The following is a 20956-nucleotide window of genomic DNA, read 5'->3' as shown; positions in this document are numbered from 1 at the left end:
AAAGTACTTTTAAGATCCTGTGGCTTAGAAACCTTAATATTTTTATAACATAAAATTTGGTCTACTACATGAATAGTTATGTGTCCCTGAAAATAAGTTTTCTCTCTTTCAGATGAAATTTGCATATGCATTCTGGCCTCAAACATTTTTTTTTTCTAATACACAAGTGAAATCCAAGTTATACAAACTAACAGCAATGTGTCTATAAATGAATATTGAATATGGATCAGTATAAACATAGAGGTATGAATATGATACAATTTAAACTTTATAAAATGCTACATTGAGGGACTGATTAATGATTTATTGTATAACATGTATAAAAACTTAATTAAAACAAAGTAATTTCCTTTTACAGATCTAATGATTGAAAAATAAAATGATACTCAACATTCTTTTTAGTTTCATTCAATGCTAAAATTTTACCTTCTTATGAAATAGTATTCCTTAAAATGTTTTTCATTGCATGCTTTAATCTTGGATCCTGAGAACATAAGGTTGTGGATACAGGAAGCAAAATTTTGAGTGGGTCCCTAGGAGTAACAGTGAGAAGTGCCACCACCATTTCTATCCCTTGATCATGGACCAATGGGCCCCGGCTCTGGGAGAAACAGCCCCGTACACTGGATACTGACTCAGAGCATTACAGCCTGTAGTCATGGTCTTTACTTAAATATGTGCAAGAATAATAAAAAGACACTAAGAACCTAAAACAAAACATTTTTATCGTAAGTTCTTGATATAGAGACAATGCACATCATTCTTAAATTGTTTCTGTTTAATGTCTAGTGTGAAAAATAGAAGGAGTTGATAAACCAATTTTTCTGATACACACTTATCATTGCCTCTTTTATATCTTTGTTCCTCGAGCTAAGATGATGGGATTTAGCAAGGGAATCCAACGGTGTGAAATACTGACACCATCGTGTCATGGTCTGAAGCATAGCTGGAACTTGGTCTCACATACATGAAGAAGATCGTTCCCTGATAAATTGTCTCTCCAGTTAGGTGAGAGCCACATGTAGAAAAGTCTTTTTGTCTCCCTTCAACAAAATGAATGTTCAGAATGGCCAACGGAATGAAGCCATAGCAGATCAGCACAATCAGGGTAGTGACTGTCTCAGTGCCCACCCCCCAAAGTAGAAGAGCAAAAGCTGGCTTGTGTGAGTGTCAGAGCAAGAAATAGCCAGGAGACAAGGGATGTCACAGAAGACATGTCTGATTTTATTAGATGCTCAGAAGGAGTGGCTAAATGTGTCCACTGGGTGTACAGAAGCATGCAGGCTGCCACCAACACAGGAAGCAATGATATGGGACACACAGACTCGGGGAGACATGCTCACTGCGTAGAGGAGATGGGTGCAGATTGCTACATAGTGATCATATACGATTGAAGCAAGGAGAAAGCACTGTGCAGATCCACAAGTAACAAGGAGAAGCATCTGTGCTGCACATCCAAGGAACCAAATGGTTTTATTCTTTGACACAAAATCTGCTGACATATCTCAGGTAATTACTGAGGAGAAGCAGGCACCTATAGGTCAGAGCACACTAAGATAGGTGAAAGCACACTGAGAAAAGAGTACATGGTTTTTGGAGTCAGGAATCCCCACTGACCTATAAAGCCAAAGCCAGGTTTCCCTACATAGCAAAGACGTAGATGGCTAAAAACAGGAAGAATTATTTGCAATTCAAGCTCCTCTGTGAAGCCCTTCAGTATATATATGGTGACTCCAGACACATTCTGAATGTTGCCACCTCATGAGGGAAAATTGAAGATCTTCATAAAGTATATAAAATGTCGGTGCAGCTGATCTTACAATTTTGGTGTGCTTGCATTTTCTATTATTTTATCTTATTTTATGGAGTGTAAAAGGAGAACAGAAAGGCCTGTTAGTCATGAAATGAAGATTGGATATTGAATATACAGTATAATAATAATTATGCAAATCTATAGGCACACAAATAAGCTCTACACTAACAAAAGAAAATAATTGTGGGAAAATCATCAAAACGTTACAAGTCTTGATTTGTTTTCATTTTGTTCTTTGAGTTTTCTTATATTATAATTTTCTCCTGATGTACATAATTACTCCTATGACAGTATCACCTTTTAAATATAATATGGTTCATTGTGAAAAATGGATCTTCACATTCCACATGGCTTCAGCCACAGAGTAAAGAGATATTTGTCCAGAAATAGCTTCTCCACCATTCCAGTCAAAAATTGAAGGCATCACCAAGGAGGACAAACCCCCCAGGCCCTCCACCATGCGGCCTCTAAGGGAAAAGGCGACCTGTTCCTGGAACCCTAATGGGGCTGCAAATAGTCCTTGAACCTGTATCCTTGGAAACATGCCATGCAAAACAGGCCAAGCAATGTTCCCCAGAAGCAGGTCCCCAAGGAGGAGCAGATGTGGCACGATAATCAGCTCCCATGCACGAGGGGCCATGGAATTAAAAGCATAGGAGGCAAGGCTGCTGTGCACTGCTTATATTCACAGGAGCTCCCGAAGTTCTTTTAGATCATATTTGCCATTTGACCAGGACCTGAGCAAACGTTCTAGGTTGATTTCTTTACACCTCAGAATAAAACAAAATGAGAAGATTAAAATTTAAACATAACATTTCTCAAAAAAAAAACAAGTATCATGCTTCAGAAGTTTTGGATTCAAATGGTTTTTCATATTTAATTTGTGAGACATATGTGAGGTTGACAAATTTCTAACAGATAATAATGCAACAAGGATTTTTTTCCTACCAACCCTGGCTCACAGTAAGTATTATTCTCAAGAGTAGAAGGTGTTAGTTAAGATCAAATCAAATGGGAATGTTATGAGAATAGTACGTGAATTCAAGGAACCAGAAATAGATTGTTGATGGAATCAGGGTCTACAAGTAATGTACATATTTTAGAAATATGGTATTTAGAAGAAATTTGATTTTGAGTGATCAAGTTGGGAAAACATCATATCTTTTGAAATCAACACTAACATGTTGTCCTTAGTTTTAATACATCCTGCTAAATCAACTAGATTGAAATTTTCTTTGTCATGCTATTAAGTGTCATGTATACTGGAAACAAAAGAAAGGTAAATAACACCCCCAAATTGTTGTTCTATCATTGTTTATGTCTGTAGCATCTTTTCTCACATTAGCTGAAATTAAATGTAAACAGAAATGCAGTATTATGAAAATGCTTCCTGAAGTCTATCTTGGTAAAAACACAGCCAGCATTTCATAGCTCTGACTCTGGATTGGTTACTTAAACTGGACCCTTTTTCTCATCTAAACAATGTGGCTAATGGTGGGCACATATGGCATATGTTCTCATGTGGAGTAAATGCATTACTCAAAGGAAGCATTTACAACAGTGTGAGGCTCATTCTAATAATGTTAGTTGTTATTATGACTTACCTAAATGTCAATTTATTTGTATTGCATGGATCTATACAATGATGGCCATGACTCTAAGGTTTTTCATTCATAATCTCTATTCCATCATTATAATCACTTTATAAAACACGACACTACAATAAATATGTCATGTCGTTCATACAGACGCAAGATTTTTCTGAAGTCATTGCTGCTAAGAATCAATGCTGACTTCTCAGCAGTTCAGAGCAGTTATCACTATGGGAAGAAGGAATACCACGCAGGTGACAGACTTCATCCTTCTGGGGCTGACAGATTCCCCGGAGGTCCAGCTGGTCCTCTTTCTGCTGTTCCTGCTGATGTACCTGATCACAGTGCTGGGGAACGCAGGCATGGTGCTGGTGATCCGCCTGGACGTCTGGCTTCACACCCCCATGTATTTCTTCCTCAGTCACCTGTCCTTTCTCGACCTCATTTACTCAACCGTCACCACACCTAAGACCTTAGAGAACTTACTGACTTCCACCAAGTATATTTCCTACATGAGCTGCCTCACCCAGATGTACTTTTTTGTATTCTTGATTGCCACAGAATGTATTCTTCTCTCTTCAATGGCCTATGATCGCTACATAGCCATCTGCAACCCCCTTCACTACCCTGTCATTATGTCCACAAGGCTCTGCTGCTCCCTCATCTTGGGGTCCTACTTCATTGGATTTATTAATGCCACTGTCAATGTGCTTTTTGTGAGCAGGTTGCATTTCTGTGACTCCAATGTAATCCATCACTTTTTCTGTGATACATCCCCAATATTAGCCCTGTCTTGCACTGACACACATGACATTGAAATCATGATATTTATTCTTGCTGGTTCCACTCTAATGATGTCTCTTACCACAATATGTGTGTCTTATGTGTCTATTCTGTCTACTATCCTGACAATTACTTCCACTTCAGGGAAGTGGAAAGCCTTCTCTACTTGTGCCTCCCATCTCCTGGGAGTCACCATCTTTTATGGCACTACAATGTTCACTTATTTAAAACCAAGTAAGTCCTACTCTTTGGGAAAGGATCAAGTAGCTTCTGTGTTTTACACAATCGTGATCCCCATGCTGAATCCACTCATTTATAGTCTTAGGAACAAAGAAGTAAAAAATGCTCTCATTCAAATCATGCAGAAGAGACAGGACACCAGGCCATTAAAATAACAGTGATGCTAACTTTTAGGAATTTTTTATTCCCTTTGATGTACTTACTTATTCTCGCTCAATAACAATTGAATCCCTTAATTCGTATTGATTTCTGTTGTATCTTCCATTATCTGACTAAATAAGATCTTGGGCATTTCCAGGAATATGTCTTTACAAACCTACTTGTAATAGGAAACCGTGAAATAAGTGTTAAATGTATCACCTAAATATATGTGTTTTTAAGGGCAACTGATGTTCAAAGTAAGAATATTAATTGTCATGTCCTCAAGTATATTATACAATGTCTCACAAATATTCTAACTCCAGGGAATTTTATTAAGCAAAGGAGATTAATTTTTGGCACAATAATAAAAGCTTCAAATTTTTCATTTTTTTTATATAGAGATGAAATAGCAGAGTGATGACAAGCACTTGCTTTAGATCCAAACATTCCAAGATTTAGATTCTAGATCTGCTACATTTTTAGCTGTATAACCCTTAATAACTCCTGAAATGTAAGCCTGAGTTTTCTCAACTGTACAAAATAAATAGTAATTCCAGGTCCACAGAGTTATTTTAAAGATTATATTGAGTAATGGATTTAAACCAATGTAGGAAATACTAATAAATACTGGCCACGATCGTTAGAAGACTTACATTCCTATAGAATTATTAATGCACAATGATTTTTCTTAAAGATTATTCACTTGCATTTTGTGAATTTTATTTGGTTAATATAATTGACAAATGCACAACAGCTAAGGAAAATACAACACTTCATAATTTTGGATTTAGAATGGTAGAATAGCATGGAGAGATATGGAAAATATTGAAAAATTATGGAAATAGAAATGCCTTCTAAGTTATTTGCATTTGCCCTGTAATTTCTCTGTTAACAGTAGTATCTTTTATCATGTAAGATGTAGTCTGATGTTATTTAAGACATATTGTCCATGTTTACGGTGCAAAGCCAAAATGCTGTTTCATGTAAATGTGGAATAAATTAAGATTAGAAAAGTGCATGGATAAAATATGAACAGCTGTGGTTGCAACCCAGTAATTGATAGATATGGTATTACCATTTTTTGCAGAGAGCTTACCAAGAGCCAGGCAATATTTGAAGGGCTTTAGCTATATAATTAACATAGTTTATCATCACACGACAACTTTCAGGTAGTACTAGCAATATCTAAACTTCCATCTCACATCATGGAGAGTGATCTTCCTCCTTGTTTAGACAAAGATTTAAGTATGATCCTGGAATTCTGCTTTTATCACAGACGCCTCACATCCAGCCAATCGGCATGCTATGCTAAACACAGAATCTGTTCGGAGTCTGACTACTTCTCAGCTCTTTCTCTGCTGTCACCCTGGTCCTGGACCCATCATCTCAGTCTTAGAATTAGCGCTGCAGTTTCCTAGCTTGTCTCTCTGTGTGACCTTGTCCCTCTCACTCTGATCTCAGTGTAAGAGCCAGACTGACACTGCTACGCAGTGTGATGGGGCCTGTCACTCTTCACATATCCTACAAGGCTTCTCAAGACACTCAGAGTAAAAGCCATACCTTTACAAGAGCCCCCTGGTCCAAAGTGATCTCACCACCGCCCCTGAGCCCTGATAACTCATTCCTTATTGTTCTGTCTGTCAGCCTCACTTTGCTTCACCACTTGGCCCCTGAACGCTTTTTGTACACATTAGAGCGGATACAGCCTGAGATGTTTTCCACTTTCACTTCTTCATCCTAAACCTTCCTTTTTTGAGGATAACTGCATGCTGATTTTTCTTATTTTCTTCTGAGAACATTCCTTATCTCCTTATTTAATATTGTACCTCTCTCATGTCTTTACAACATTTGTTTCCCTTTACAGGAACTTCCAGCTAACATTTTGAGTATTTAGCTGCATCTTTGTTTCTTCTCTGCCCCTGCTTCCCATCATGTGAGCTCTGTGGACACAGGATTTTTACTTTCACTAATGTTATATCCCCAGCACCTGATACAGTGGCTCAATAAATGTTTCTGAAGGATGAATTTTACTGTTGATGAAACCAGGGCACAGAGAGATTCAGTAACTGATTCCCAGTCCCTCCACCAGTTTGTCTTACTGGTGAATTTAAAAGAATAATTGAATATTTTTAGTAGATAAAGGATCGCTCTGGCCATCCTTACCTTACCAATTTGAATAACTGATTTGAATGGTAGAAGCCTAATATTCTGGAATACTGAAAAACTTTGAGTTTTGTTGTAGATGTATATTTAGAAACACTTTTGATGAAGATTTTTATTTCTAACAAAAAATTCTTCCCCAGTAGTCATACACATCAAAGCACTTTTGAGATCTGTGGCTTAGAAACCTTGATTTTTTTATAACATAAAATTTGGTCTACTACATGAGCAGTTATGTGCATCTGAAAATAAGTTTCTCTTTTTTAGATGAAATTTACATATACATTCTGGTATCAAACATTTTCTTTTTCTAATACACAAGTGAAATCCAAGTTATACAGACTAATGGCAGTATGTGTATAATTGAACATTGAATATGGATCATTCTAAACATGTCAGAGGTATGAATATGATGCAATTTATCTATATTTTGTAAAATGCTGCATTGAGGGAGTGATTAATGATTTATTGCATGATATGTATAAAAAGCACTAATTAAAACCAAGGCAGGTGCACCCCTGTGTTTATCACAACACTATTTACAATAGCCAAGAAATGGAAGCAACCTAAGTGTCCATCAGTAGATGAATGGATAAAGAAGATGTGGTACATATACACAGTGGAATATTATTCAGCCATAAGGAAACAAATCCTACCATTTGCAACAACATGGATGGAGCTAGAGGGTATTATGCTCAGTGAAATTAGCCAGGCAGAGAAAGACAAGTGCCAAACGATTTCACTCATATGTGGAGTATAAGAACAAAGAAAAACTGAAGGAACTAAACAGCAGCAGAATCACAGAACCCAAGAATGGACTAACAGTTACCAAAGGGAAAGGGACTGGGGCGGATGGATGGGAGGGGAGGGATAAGGGCAGGGAAAAAGAAAGCAGGCATTATGATTAGCATGTATAATGTGTAGGGGGGCACGGGGAGGGCTGTACAACACAGAGAAGACAAGTAGTGATTCTACAGCATCTTACTACACTAATGGGCAGTGACTATAATGGGGTTTGTGGGGGGACTTGGTGAAGGGGGCAGCCTAGTAAACATAATGTTCTTCATGTAATTGTAGATTAATGATAACAACAACAACAACAAAAAACCAAGGCATTTCCTTTTCTGGATATGACCATTGAAAAATAAACTGACACCCAACATTCTTTCCAGTTTCATTCAATGCTAAACTTTTACCTTCTTAAACAATAATTTCCCTTAAAATATTTTTCATTGCATCCTTTAATCTTTGTTCCTGAGAATGTAGGGTTGTGGATACAGGAAGTAAAATTTTGAGCAGATCCCTAAGAGTAATAGTGAGAGGTGCCTGCTTCTCTTCTACCCCAAATAAGTTTGCAGATTTTGTGTCAAAGAATCAAGTGTGGAGGGTGTGGAGCCACAAATCCACAAGGACCAATAAAACCAAAGCCAAATTTCCCTGCATAATCTGGAGATAGATTGCTAAAAACAGGAAGAGCAAGATTATCTGCAATTCATGCTTGTCTGTAAACCCTTCAGTATAAATACTGTGGGCAGAGTCAGCCTGCATGTTGACAGCTCAGGGGGACAACTGAAGATAGTCATAAAATTGTAAAACATATTAATATGAAAGAAATACACAAAATTGCTGACCACCTCACTGCAAAGGTCACATGACCCCCCATTCTGCCTCCTCCTGGTCATTGCTTCCTACATCCTAGGTTGCGCCAACTCCCTCACTCACATGAGCGGCTTGCTCAGTCTGTCTTTCTGTGAGCCCAACATCATTAATCATTTTTTCTGTGATATCCCATTACTTTTTCAACATTTTTGTTCTGATACCCAATCCAATCAGATATTATTTATTGTCCTCTCTGGAATGACATCAGTGACCGCCTTCCTGTTAGTGGTGTTTTCCTATATTGGAATCCTTCTCACTGTCCTGAAGATACAGTCTAGGAGGAGCAGATATAAAGCCACCTCCACCTGTGCTTCCCACCTGACCACAGTGACTCTCTTCTACGGGACAGTGATATTTGCTTACCTGGGAACCAGCTCTAACTACCACATTATAGAGACAAAATCTTGTTGGGGTTTTACACCCTTTCACTGCTAATACTAAATCTTGTGATGCATAGTTTGAGAAACACAGAGGCCAAAGAAGTAGTGAAAAAAATTATTGTGAGAAAGATACTTGCTCAGTGGACATGAATTTTCAAGCAGGAACATTTAAAGAATATTTATTGATGCTACTGGCATTTACACTGTTAAGTGCCTGTGAACTTGTGGGAGAAGAAAAGAATGGTATTTTCTGGGCAGTATATGTGCAAAGATATATTTATCATTGGATTTTGGAAATACACACACATATATGACATGCATTTTTTGTGTGTGGGAGGGTATGTGTGTGTGCTTATACAAAGACATATATATGCAATGCATTCTGTGAGGAAAGAAGATATTTCTTCTACCCTCTTTGGTTTACTGTCAAAAGACAAATGAAAGAAAGAGATTTCTGTAGGTGCACAAGTAAACCAGCTTGCTCTGTATTTAGAGATGAGGTATATATGCTTCACTGAAGAGGAATAAGGGAAGGGAGAAAAGGCTCCTACAGGGTAAACAAATGGGCTTTTAAGGGACCTAATGAGTGATGAGAAGTTTTGTGATCCCATCTGGTATGGTGGGGAAACTGATCTCTGTCTCCTTCCTCCAACACCCCCAGAGAGAACGTTTATGGCAGGCTCGTTCTCAGAACTTTCTGCTTTCCATTGGATAAGGGAAACTGGAAAACCCTCTTTCGGCCTCAGTTGATTTCCAAGTTTAAGATAGTCTTATGCCACTGTGTCATTTGGATCCCTCCAATTCTCAAATTAGTGTTTTGAATTTCTACTAACTGCCTATTAATAAACTTTTACCACCTTCTACGATTGATTAGTTATGCAATACCATCTTCAGTTTTGATGAGGAATGTAGAACAATAGGTGACAATCACACACACATACATACAGAAACACACCCACACTCAGAATGCACACAGCTAGGCAATTCAAGAAGAAACAGTTACAGAGGGTGAGTCAATCTTCCTTCTCCTCTAGAAGGGCTGACCCAAATTACAGATGAGTAAATAAAAGATCAATGGAGTTAAAAGGTTACCCAAGATCAGATGACATTAACATTTGAGAGGTAGAATTTAAACACACATATATTCATATACTTGTACATAGGCCTTCTCCCATTTTATATAAATAGAATTTCCTCTATGTATATTGGATGCCATTCAATTTGCCTAGAACTATTAAGATTTAGATTTCAACTTTAAAAGAATTCCACAGGCACAGAGAACTTTTCCTTAAAACAATTCAATTTTTTGTCAGTTTAACAGAAACACCAAAATAGCGATGTAAATATATTTTCCATTGTATCAGCGAACACTGGAATTCACTAAAAATCAACGTTAGGAAAATTCCATAAAACAGTTAAGCCATTTGACAGTCCTAATAGGGTTTTATTTAATAAAATGACCATTATAACCCTATTTGCTAATATTCATCATTCCATATAGTTTTTATTGTTCTCCTTACTCAACCAGGCATCAAAAACTCAGTCCAGTGCCATTGTCACCACTGTAACTGTTAAGAAAGCAAACACAGCTTTTGCTCGTGACACTTTTGCTCTGTGTAGTTAGCAATGGTTTTGAGTGTGAAAGAATGTTTATAACCACAAATGGAATAATATTTAGTTCACAGCAATAGATCTCATCTATTAAAATCTAGGTCTATAGACATTTTTCTTACTGCTTGATTGTTGAAGTTATGTAAACATGTACCAAATGCGTCAAGGTAAATTTTATTTCGTTGCTTCTAGGCAGCCCATATTTTCATTTTCTCCCAGAATAATCCCAGTGTCAAATATTTTGACTGCATATCACCCTAACAGCATTGCATTTTTGAAAATGTAAGTAATCACTGTTATTGTTATAACCAAGTTTTCAAAAGAAAACTCTCACCTAATGAGGGATTCCCTAGGACCTGGGAAACAGCTTTCTGAATATCTCATAATCACGGACGATTCCGTGCTTATGCTCCCATTGCTCCCCTCTCTCTCTCATTGCTCAACCACTCTCTCACTCGCTCTCCTGGATTGTTCTACTCACTGTTTTCTCTTTCTTTTCTGACTCATGAAAGAAATGGCTCTTTTATCTTTTATGAATAAACGATCTTCATTTTGTTTTGTCTTGTTTATAATTCATTAATGTTACCTAAGTTCTATCTTTTTGGTTCCCCTATTTTATTAGGTTTGTGGAGGAGGAAAAAATATTTTCATTTTGCCCTTCTAGGTTCTAGGCTGAGTCCCTCCTGTAATAAAAGACACACAGAAATTTTGTAAAACGTATGCCTTCTTTACACACGGAAAAGTGAGCCACTCATCCTTACGCTCTTTCTTGGATTATTCTAGCCATGTTTTCTCTATCTTTCAAGTTAGCTCCTCCTGAAGTGGCCCAGACACAACCTTAAAGACCACTTCCAGCTAAAGGCAAAAGAAGCTGTTAACAGGTGGGGTGCAGTTATGGAAGGTTACCAGAAAAAATAAAGGAAACAAAGGTAAGGTTATTATGCAGATATAAGCCCCTGTGTTCTCCATGGATAAATTTCTAGAGATTTAGTCAGCCTTCTCTCACAGGCAAGGAAAGGGAGATAACCTTACAAATGAACATTTCCCTTACAGATTTATTATACTTAAAATTATATTATATTTTCTCTAATACATTTATATTTCATAATACTGATATTTCTATAGCTCCTTCTCTGGGAAGTGCAATTTTTTAGTTGTTTTTAGGCTATTTTTGAATAGTTTATCTACCCATACCTCCACCACCATATTTTGAAAGGCATATAGCCTGTGCAAACTCCTACTATATACTACACTACTCTCTGGGATGCATTTCTCAATGGACCTCTAACTTCTGAGAAACAGCATAAGTGCAAATCTGACTCTACCTGATATCAAGAAGCCAGTTTCATTCAATTTATTTCATTTTCACTAATTTGCTTCTTCAGGAATTCCTGCAATGCTTCTTTAAATAGACCTAGTCTGGAAATATATTCATACTTGTTATTTTGGTAGAGAAGGTATCATAAAGGTAGTAAAATAGACATAAGCTTAAGGAATAAAAATAATTAGCAGGAACATTACAAGAACACCACAGCAATAACAGACTGAAAAATAAAACAGCATAGGAGGGGGGAAAATATGGTGGCATGAGAAGTGAGACATAAACCTCCTCCCAAAACTACATATAACACGAAAATACAGCAAATACAACTAATCCTGAAAGAGCAACTTGAAGACTGCAGGAGATGGCCTACATCTGGGGAAAAGAGAAGAACTCAAAAAGAAGGTCATGATTCAGTAGCAAAGTCATGATTCAGTATGACCCAAGCCTTCCCCCAATCCCAGTTCACAGGCAGGAGGAAGAGAAATGGAGCAGGGAGGGAGTATAAGCCCAGGACTGCTAAACACCCACCCCTGGAGAACTGCTCTGGGAGCATGAACCCACATTACATGGTCCTCTGGAGATTAGAGGAGTTGGAAAGCGAACACAGGCAGAATACTCAGGCTGAAATTCCAGCCTCTTGTGGAGAACAGGTACCCACAACTGGCTGCTCTGGGAAAAAATAAAAGTGGGCACTTTGAAAGACTTCCCATCATTGAGAGGGGTGCTAAATGGGCAAGGATTATACAGAATTTACTGCTTAGGAGAAAGACCAGATGGACAAAATCATCCCAGTGCACTCAGCCTAGCAGGTTGGGAACTTTCAGGAGCTTCAGATGCTCCATCCCACTAGCTAGCAATGCAGCACTGAGGCCCCAACTGCAATATATATCCTGTCACTCCTTCCTCCCAGCAGGCACTGGTCTGCTTGCCTGATGCCCTCACAACTGCACCAGGCCAGCTGGAGGGCAGCCCTGCCTCCGGCAGCTGCAGGGGCATAATGCAGAGGCTCCTCCTTTGTATTCGGCCCTCTGGACCTAGAAGTGGAGGTAGTCACTGCAACCAGAAAGCAGGAAAGAGCTCTTTCCTCCTGGCAGGCACTGGGACTGCTCACATGTGACCCCCGCCATTGCTCCAGGTGCTGGGCAACCCTAGAGGGTAGAGGTTCTAGCACTAGAGGGTGCTGCCTACACAAAGTTATTATTCCATAGTAACCATTAGAAATATGAAACAGTAAAAGAACTTTGCACAAACAAAATCCCACAAGCACCAGAAGGGGGCTAAGTGAAACTGAAATCACCAATATTTTCAACAATGATTTCAAAATAAAAATTATAAACATGCTCAAGGACCTACAGGAAAATATCACAGAGAGGAGTTCAAGAAAGAAGTGGAAACTTTGAAAAATACAGTATCTGAAATGAAACATACAATGGAGGGACTTAAAAGCAGATTAGATGAGGTAGAGGACACAGTAAATGAAATAGAAATTAGAGAACAGGAAAACAAAGAAGCTGAGGCACAGAAAGAAAAAAGGATCTGTAGGAATGATAGAATAATAAGAGAATTGTAGGACCAATCCAAACAGAACAACATTTGCATGATAGGGTTACCAGAAGAAGAGAGAGAAAAAAGGGAAAGAAAGTCTCTTTGAGGACATGGAAGATTTCCCCAATCTGGGGAAGGAAATAGTCTCTCAGGCTATGAAAGTACAGAGATCTCTAAACACAAGGAACCCTAGGAAGACAAAACCAAGACATATAATAATTATAATAGCAACAATCAAGGACAAGGAGAGAGTATTGAAAGCAGCCAAAGAGAGAAAAAAGACCACATACAAAGGAAAACCCAACAGGCTATCATCAGACTTCCCCACAGAAACCTTACAAGCTAGAAGGGAGTGGCACGATAAATTTAATGCAATGAAACAGAAGGACATCCAACCAAGAATACTCTGCCTGGCAAGATTATCATTTAAATTTGAAGGAGGGATTAAACAATTTCCAGAAAAGCAAAAGTTCAGGGAATTTACCTCCCACAAACTATCTCTACAGTGTATTTTAAAGGGACTGCTATAGATGGAAGTGCTCTTAAGGCTAAACAGCTGTCACCAGAGAAAATAAAACCACAGCGAAGGAAGTAGACTACTCAATTACTAAGGAAATGTAATAAATCAACTACCCGCAAAGTCAGTCAAGGGGTAAACAAAGAGTACAGAATATGATACCTAACTATATAAAGTGAAGGAGGAAGAAAAAGAAGGGATAGAAAAAAAAGAACCTTTAGATTGTATTTGAAATAGTGTAATAAGTGACTTAAATTAGACTGTTAGATAGTGAAGAAGCTATCCTTGAACCTTTAGTAACCACGAATCTAAAGCCTGAAATGGCAATAACTACATATCTATTGATAATCAAACTAAATGTTAATGGACTGAATGCACCAATTGAAAGACACAGAGTTACAGAATGAATAAAAAAGCAAGACCCATCTACACACTGCCTACAAGAGACTCACTTCAAACCCAAAGACATATACAGGCTAGAAGTGAAGGGGTGGAAAATGATATTTCATGCAAATAAGAGGGAGAAAGACGCAGGAGTTACAGTACTTGTATCAGACAAAATAGACTTCAAAACAAAGAAAGTAACAAGAGACAAAGAAGGACATTACATAATGATAAAGGGGTCAGTCTAACAAGGGGATATAACCATAATAAATATCTATGCACCTAACATAGGAGCACCTAAATAAATGTTGGCCAGTATTAACAATTCACCATGTATGAAAATCTACTGCCTTGAATGAAAACACTAATTTTTATATATTCTTTTTTATATCTTCATTTTAAAGCAAAGAAAAATCTACAGTAACAAATTATATTGAGGATTTTGATTTCTGTGACCTATAATAAGCCATAATCTAACTAATTATGTTAATTTCTATGTTTTGTGGTCAAACAGATCTGTTTTAAGATCCTGGTTCTATCATGCATTTAGTACCTGTCTGACTTTGGTCATGTTAACTTGACTACTATTCTGAGATTTAATAAAACAGAGTAATAATACCAACTTATTCATAAGGCTGTTATAAGGATTAAATAAAACAATATAGACAAACCAGGGAACTCTGCTTGGTAGGGTCTTCTGGTGACGATTGGAGAAATTATCTTTTTATATAATCAAAAGTCTTGCTATATCTGAGAAGTTGATTTTTGTTGCCCTTCTATATTTTAGCCTACTGGGAAAATTCACCCTACCATTTTTAATAGCTGGAGTAAGAAATCTTTAAGGACATCTGGATTCCTTGTGGCTTCAATGGTATTCCTAAACAATACCTCTATCTGTAATTTTGTAATGTTTCTGAAAGGCTATTTCCTTTGATTTCACCCCTTATATTTGATTTAATTTGATTCTGCTTTCTTAATCTTGGACCGATAACCATGTTCTCAAGCTCATTTCTGAATAAAAAGGACAGAGTAACTTTATGCCCTCAAATTGTGTCTTATAAAATCCATTGATAATTTCAGGGCTGAAGAGCATGATTACTCAATGTATCTTCATTAATTTTCACCTTATTGGTTTTGACTTTTTCTTCTCACTCATGAGATGTTATTATGCAGTACATTCGTTATATTTCTGTCCATAGCTTATAATTAAACTTTTAAATAAATATAATTTTATTGATGAAATTAGATATCATGCAAGTTTTTTGGAAAGTAATTTAGCAAAATATTAAAATAAAAGTGTTTATATGTGTTTCACCAAAGAATTATATTATTAGAAATCGATTGAGATGAAAAACATTAGAAAAATTAAATTGTTTTATATGCATACATTATCAGTATACTATAAATTACTTTGTAAAATTAAAAACTCTTAGTATAACACAAGGAGATGGATACTTTGGTAGTTCTAATGTAGAATTAAACTTTTGTCTGTGATTAAAAGTTATTCAGAAAGCTGCTTGCCATGTCTTAAGAAGTCCCTTATTAGGTGAGAATTTTCTTTTGAATCTTGGTTATAACACTAACAATGATAACTTGTACTTTGCAAAATACAATGCTCTTATGGTGATAAGCAAATCAAAATATTTGACAAAAGAATTATTCTGCAAGAAAATATAGGTGACTGAGAAACAAAGAAATAAAGTTGCCTTAATACATTTGTTACATGATTACATAACTTTAATCATCAAGCAATAAGAAAAAAATGTCCATAGACACAGATTTATCATAAGATTTATTGCTATAAGCTAAATATTATTCCATTCAATAAATATAAACATTCTTTTCACAAAAGTAAAACCAGTGTTTATCACATTGGAAGTCAGTAGAGATTCAAAATAATAATTTGGGAATAGGAGGGATCCAAAAGACACAATGTCAAAAATTATTTTAAACTGAAGATACCTGGGAATCAACTGAGACAGAAAGCATCGTTCAGAGTCCCCTTATGCCATGAAAGGCAGAACATATTTGGTCAAGTAAATGATGAATCAACAGAAAGACAAACAAAGGATTCAATTGCTTTTGGAAAGGGAACAAGGAAATACACAAAAGAGAAGAAAAACTGCCTTAAAAATTTAGCATCAAACTGGAACAAATAATTCAAAAATTCATATGGAAACACCAAAGACCCCGAATAGCCAAAGCAATCCTGAGAAAGAAGAATAAAGTAGGGGGGATCTCACTCCCCAACTTCAAGCTCTACTATAAAGCCATAGTAATCAAGACAATTTGGTACTGGCACAAGAGCAGAGCCACAGACCAATGGAACAGACTAGAGAATCCAGACATTAACCCAGACATATATGGTCAATTAATATTTGATAAAGGAGCCATGGACATACAATGGCGAAATGACAGTCTCTTCAACAGATGGTGCTGGGAAAACTGGACAGCTACATGTAGGAGAATGAAACTGGACCATTGTCTAACCCCATATACAAAAGTAAACTCAAAATGGATCAAAGACCTGAATGTAAGCCATGAAACCATTAAACTCTTGGAAGAAAACATAGGCGAAAACCTCTTAGACATAAACATGAGTGACCTCTTCTTGAACATATCTCCCCGGGCAAGGAAAACAACAGCAAAAATGAACAAGTGGGACTATATTAAGCTGAAAAGCTTCTGTACAGCAAAAGACACCATCAATAGAACAAGAAGGATCCCTACAGTATGGGAGAATATATTTGAAAATGACACATCCGATAAAGGCTTGACGTCCAGAATATATAAGGAGCTCTCACGCCTCAACAAACAAAAAACAAATAACCCAATTAAAAAATGGGCAGAGGAACTGAACAGACAGTTCTCCAAAAAAGAAATACAGATGGCCAACAGACACATGAAAAGATGCTCCACATCGCTAATTATCAGAGAAATGCAAATTAAAACTACAATGAGGTATCACCTCACACCAGTAAGGATGGCTGCCATCCAAAAGACAAACAACAACAAATGTTGGCGAGGCTGTGGAGAAAGGGGAACCCTCCTACACTGCTGGTGGGAATGTAAGTTAGTTCAACCATTGTGGAAAGCAGTATGGAGGTACATCAAAATGCTCAAAACAGACTTACCATTTGACCCAGGAATTGCACTCCTAGGAATTTACCCTAAGAATGCAGCAATCAAGTTTGAGAAAGACAGATGCACCCCTATGTTTATTGCAGCACTATTTACAATAGCCAAGAATTGGAAGCAACCTAAATGTCCATCAATAGATGAATGGATAAAGAAGATGTGGTACATATACACAATGGAATACTACTCAGCTATAAGAAAAGGGCAAATCCAATCATTTGCAGCAACATGGATGGAGCTGGAGGGTATTATGCTCAGTGAAACAAGCCAAGCGGAGAAAGAGAAATACCAAATGATTTCACTTATCTGTGGAATATAAGAACAAAGGAAAAACTGAAGGAACAAAACAGCAGCAGAATCACAGAACTCAAGAATGGACTAACAGGTACCAAAGGGAAAGGGACTGGGGAGGATGGGTGGGTAGGGAGGGATAAGGGGGGGAGAAGTAGGGGGGTATTAAGATTAACATGCATGGGGGGTATGAGAAAAGGGAGGGCTGTACAACACAGAGAAGGCAAGTAGTGATTCTACAACATTTTGCTATGCTGATGGACAGTGACTGTAAAATGGTTTATAGGGGAGACCTGGTATAGGGGAGAGCCTAGTAAACATAATATTCGTCATGTAAGTGTAGATTAGTGATAGCAAAAAAAAAAAAAAAAAAAAAAAAAAAAAAAGGGCAGTTCCTGTGTGGTGACCTCCAACGAGTTCTACACAAGGGTATAAAGGGCATATAAAAGTGTAGGCAAAGGGTCTGTTTGTGTTTATACAGAGGATCAAAGCCTAATTGGGCTACCCCAAAAATGAACTAAGATGCGATATGAAAAAGAACTTCCAACATCTGCACCCTCTGGAAGACTCATGCCAGAAGATGATCATCAAAAAACCCCAACAAAGATCCACGCACTGCTACAGCTGTAGATGCACTCATCCCACCAGTTCCTGGACTTGCCATGGGAATGAGGAAGGAGATATCTAAGCTGGCCTGTGCATACAGTAAAAGAACAAAATTGGACTGGATCTATACTGTTGGAACTCAACCAAGAATTTGGAGAAGTGCAAATTGTAGCGCTCCAAAGTCTTACAACTACAAACTATTTATTGTTAAAAGAACATATGGCATGTGAACAGTCCCCAGGAATGGGTTGTTTTAATTTGTCTGATTTCTCTCAGACTGTTCAAGTTCATTTGGACAATATCCACCATATCATAGATAAGTTTTCACAAATGCCTAAGGTGCCTAACTGGTTTTCTTGGTTTCACTGCAGATGGCTGGTAATTACAGATATGCTTTGGTTATGTAACTATACTCCTATTATGTTAATGTGTGTGTGCAATTTAAGTAGTAGCTTAAAACCTATACATGCTGAAGTTACTCTACAAGAAGATATATCAAAGAAATAATCAATCTTCCCATGTTTTCTTCCGCCTGCTACTTCTATAGCTTTTCTTCTTCCTTCCTAATTACAACCCTTAAATAGAATTCGTACCTCATATCAAATTTACCGAGTATCATAATTCTTCCAAGTGGTAAAGATACCTCAAGACAAATGCTGGGCATAGAAGCCACAGGGCATAAATATGCAAAGAAGTAAAAAGTTAACTTTTTCAAACAATAAGGCTTCTCTCTCACTTACCAACTTCACATTTCCCTGTATGGCCCCGGAAGATGACTGGTTAGCCAGAGACGGGTAAGATTCCTCAAGGGAGGAACAACCTAAGACAGGCACAGTCGCAGGGGGGCCATCAGGTGAGAAATTGGGGATCAACAGAGGTGAGGCTTAGAACCTCACCCCCCCGTTCTGAGAGAAATCTTCTGCATACGTTGATGTTTTATTGCCCTGGTCTAGCTTGGATTAACACATAGTCTACAGGCACACACCTGATCATCTACATGTGCTCTCTTACAACACTAAACTATGTTTTCTACCTTTATCTTGTATCTACCTACCACTTCAGCATTTTATTAAAAATAATAATAATAAAGAGAGAAATGTGGTATCCACATATAAATCAAGTATAAAAACCAAATGAGTATTCATATTTGAACTGACTGTTTATAGTTCATAATGCATGAGCAAAACCGAAAGTTTCTGTGATGACTGCCCTTGTACTGTTCACTATGTAACTTATTCATTATGTAAGAATTTGTTCTACATGTAAAAACTTGTTTGTTATGCCTCAGAAGATTGGAGACTGACAAAAATTAGGCTTGGGGTGGAATAATGATTGTGCATTGAGCATTGACTCCCCTATACAGAATTTTATTGTCGTTAACAACCATTTGATCAATAAATATGAGAGATGCCCTCACAAAAAAAAAAAAAAAAAAAAAAAGGACAGACTTCCAATGGTAAAATAAATTAGTAACCGGGATGTAAGGTATAGCATAAGGAATATAGTCAAGATATTGTAACAGCCTGGTAGGGTGATAGCTGGAACCTAGAATTATGTATATAAATGTTCTACCACTGTGTTGTACACTTGAAACTCATGTAATGTAATAGTGTGTGTCAACTACCCTTCAATAAAAAATAATTATTAAAAAAAAAAAAAAATATTAAGCATTAATGCTAATTTAAGTTTAACTGAAACGGACATGTCCTGGAAGTACAGTGGGTGTCCCAGCTGCCAAAGTTTACTTAAAGTCATTTAAGTTGATGTTACCTATTAAACATTTCAAAAAGATGCTTAAAAAAAAAAAAAAAAAAAAATTTAGCATCATTGTTATTTTATTTTCCTGGAGTCCTTCTGCATGATTCGAATGAGAGCATTTTTTACTTCTTTGTTCCTAAGACTATAAATGAGTGGATTCAGCATGGGGATCACAATCGCATAAAACACAGAAGCGACTTTATCCTTTCCCAAAGAGTAGGACTTACTCGGTTTTAAATAAGCAAACATCAGAGTGCCATGAAAGGTGGTGACTCCCAGGAGATGGGAGGCACAAGTAGAGAAGGCTTTCCGCTTCCCTGCATTGGAAGTAATTTTCAGGATGGTAGACAGAATGGAAACATAGGACACAGATATTGTGATAAGAGACACCAGGAGAGTTTAACCAGCACCAATAAATAACATCATTTCAACCTCATGCGTGTTGGTGCAAGACAGGGCTAAAATTGGGGATGGGTCACAGAAAAAGTGGCGAATTACATTGGAGCCACAGAAATGCAATCTGCTCATGTAAAGCACGTTGACAGTGGAATCCATAAAACCAACAAAGTAGGACCCCAAGATGAAGGAACAGCAGAGTCTTTTGGACATAACAACTGGGTAGTGGAGGGGGTTGCAGATGGCTACGTAGCGATCATATGCCATCGAGGAAAGAAGAATACATTCAGAGGCACCCAAAAGAACAAAAATATACATATGGGTGAAGCAACTCATGTACGAAATATACTTGGTGGAAGTCAGTAAGTTATGTAAAGTTTTAGGTGTGGTGATGGTTGAGTAAATAAGATCGAGAAAGGACAGGTGACTGAGGAAGAAATACATGGGGGTGTGAAGCTGGACGTCCAGGCGGATCACCAGCACCATGCCTGCGTTCCCCAGCACTGTGATCAGGTACATCAGCAGGAACAGCATGAAGAGGACCAGCTGGACCTCCGGGGAATCCGTCAGCCCCAGAAAGATGAAGTAAGGCACCTGTGTGGTATTCCTTCTGCCCAT

General features: G+C 37.5%; 1 protein-coding gene and 2 pseudogenes across 1 annotated transcript; 1 reads left to right on the top strand and 2 right to left on the bottom strand.

Annotated features, from left to right (window-relative positions):
• Nucleotides 1–785: 785 nt before the first annotated feature.
• LOC130685003 (olfactory receptor 1086-like) lies at nucleotides 786–8277 on the bottom strand (annotated as a pseudogene).
• LOC118926484 (olfactory receptor 8H1-like) lies at nucleotides 3636–4583 on the top strand. Its single transcript, XM_057506574.1, has one exon. It carries the CDS (start codon nucleotides 3636–3638, stop codon nucleotides 4581–4583), a length of 948 nt encoding a protein of 315 aa, XP_057362557.1.
• An 11737-nt stretch (nucleotides 8278–20014) lies between the features above and the next one.
• LOC130684688 (olfactory receptor 8H1-like) lies at nucleotides 20015–20956 on the bottom strand (annotated as a pseudogene).

Source organism: Manis pentadactyla, chromosome 9, assembly GCF_030020395.1.
Source record: "Manis pentadactyla isolate mManPen7 chromosome 9, mManPen7.hap1, whole genome shotgun sequence".
NCBI classification, from domain to species: Eukaryota; Metazoa; Chordata; class Mammalia; order Pholidota; family Manidae; genus Manis; species Manis pentadactyla.
Note: the sequence above shows the minus strand (reverse complement) of the source record. Positions and strands in the feature narration are given on the sequence as shown.

Excerpts from the sequence above, each read along its gene's own strand:
- LOC118926484 (XM_057506574.1), top strand. The coding sequence starts at position 3,636 with ATGGGAAGAAGGAATACCACGCAGGTGACAGACTTCATCCTTCTGGGG.